At 44.5% G+C, this 1,417-nt stretch overlaps 1 protein-coding gene across 1 annotated transcript; it reads right to left on the reverse strand.

Moving 5' to 3' along the window:
- Positions 1–86: 86 nt before the first annotated feature.
- Positions 87–635, reverse strand: Pmar_PMAR009118 (Carbonic anhydrase, putative; the record flags this gene model as incomplete). Its single annotated transcript, XM_002787950.1, has 1 exon — positions 87–635. The coding sequence occupies one exon, from the start codon at positions 633–635 to the stop codon at positions 87–89; it is 549 nt and encodes a 182-aa protein (XP_002787996.1).
- Positions 636–1,417: the final 782 nt, after the last annotated feature.

The following is a 1,417-nucleotide window of genomic DNA, read 5'->3' on the forward strand; positions in this document are numbered from 1 at the left end:
AGATTCTCATCACAGGTCGGTGTAGTAAGAGAACCATCATACCGAACAGTTTGGTACCCGCATCTTGGGGATTAGAGCATACAAGTCTACGATGGGATGAATAGTGTCATTTTGATGGCATCGAGGATCTTCTCAAACTCCTCATTGGCTTCACCAATACCAAAAAGGACTCCAATCACAGCCAAACCACCGGCCTTCCCTTTAGCGTCATCAACACTCCCATACTTCTCGTTGTAATGGACGAAGTGAAGCTCCATCGGAGAGGCGACACCCTCGAACAGATGTTCACTGCCGTACTCGTCCGTCAATCCCCAATGAGCATGAAATTCGCTCAAAATGAAGGTGTCGTTTTCATACCCGCGGACGTTACCAATTTTGCATCGCTTCTCATCGTCATCTTCATCGACTATCACATTGATACGATAATCAGAAATACTCAAAGTAGCAAAATCGTAGGTAATTTGAAGATCATTCATCATGACTGACTGATCGATAACAGCGGCAGTCTGAATAGATATCGGTGATTGGGATGTACCATTGGTACATATACCAGGCCAGGAAGATTGATCATCATAGGACCAATCAGCACCATAGGCATATGACTGGAATATGACGATGATCATAAGGTCATTCATTACTAGATGGTATGCGAGGGAACTGACTTGTCAGAACTTGCCAAAATTGGTCAGGTATTCGCATTGTTGAATTTATTCCGCGTCGCGCGGAGGAATCCACCACTCGCGTGGTGGAAATGGAACAAAATGAAGAAGCTCCCTCTGTCCTTGAGTATACCTGTTTCATAGCAGCAAATTGCGGCTTAAACTCAAGTAACGCCCCAAGTATACCTCAAGTAATTAGGACATTCTGTTTCACTGCCCAAGCAAGCACATTAATGCGCCTTAGGTTTAGAAATACTCTAGGCGTCTTTGGTCTCTGCCGCAGAGATGAATACTTGAGTATATGCGCAGAAACTCTGCGCATATACTCAAGTATTTACGGAATGCTGCATTCCGGATGCATTTTACAACAAGCGTACTTAAGGGAAGACTTGAGAGCTCCTTGGATTTGATTGAGGTAGAGTCGAACCTACCTGAACAGATACTCAAGTACCATGTTGGAATATTTCACCCCATAGGGGTTGAGTGACACTCAATGAGTGTGCCGACGGTGCGTGTCTACAACCTCTTCGGTAATTGCTCCCCGGAGTGATGGGAATGGGATAGAATGAAGGAACTCCTTCTGTTCTTGAGTATATCTGGTAATCTTCCCTACATCCCGTATATAATAGTATACTATACCATTATATACGGGAAGATTCGTGCACCTCACGGTTTCCTCTCCGCAGTGCGAATTGATGGCGGAGCGACGGGATTATCCGTATTGATGTTCAACTTATGAATGAAGATAGGTGCAGTAT

Source organism: Perkinsus marinus (assembly GCF_000006405.1).
Source record: "Perkinsus marinus ATCC 50983 genomic scaffold scf_1104296929076, whole genome shotgun sequence".
Taxonomy (NCBI): Eukaryota; Perkinsozoa; order Perkinsida; family Perkinsidae; genus Perkinsus; species Perkinsus marinus.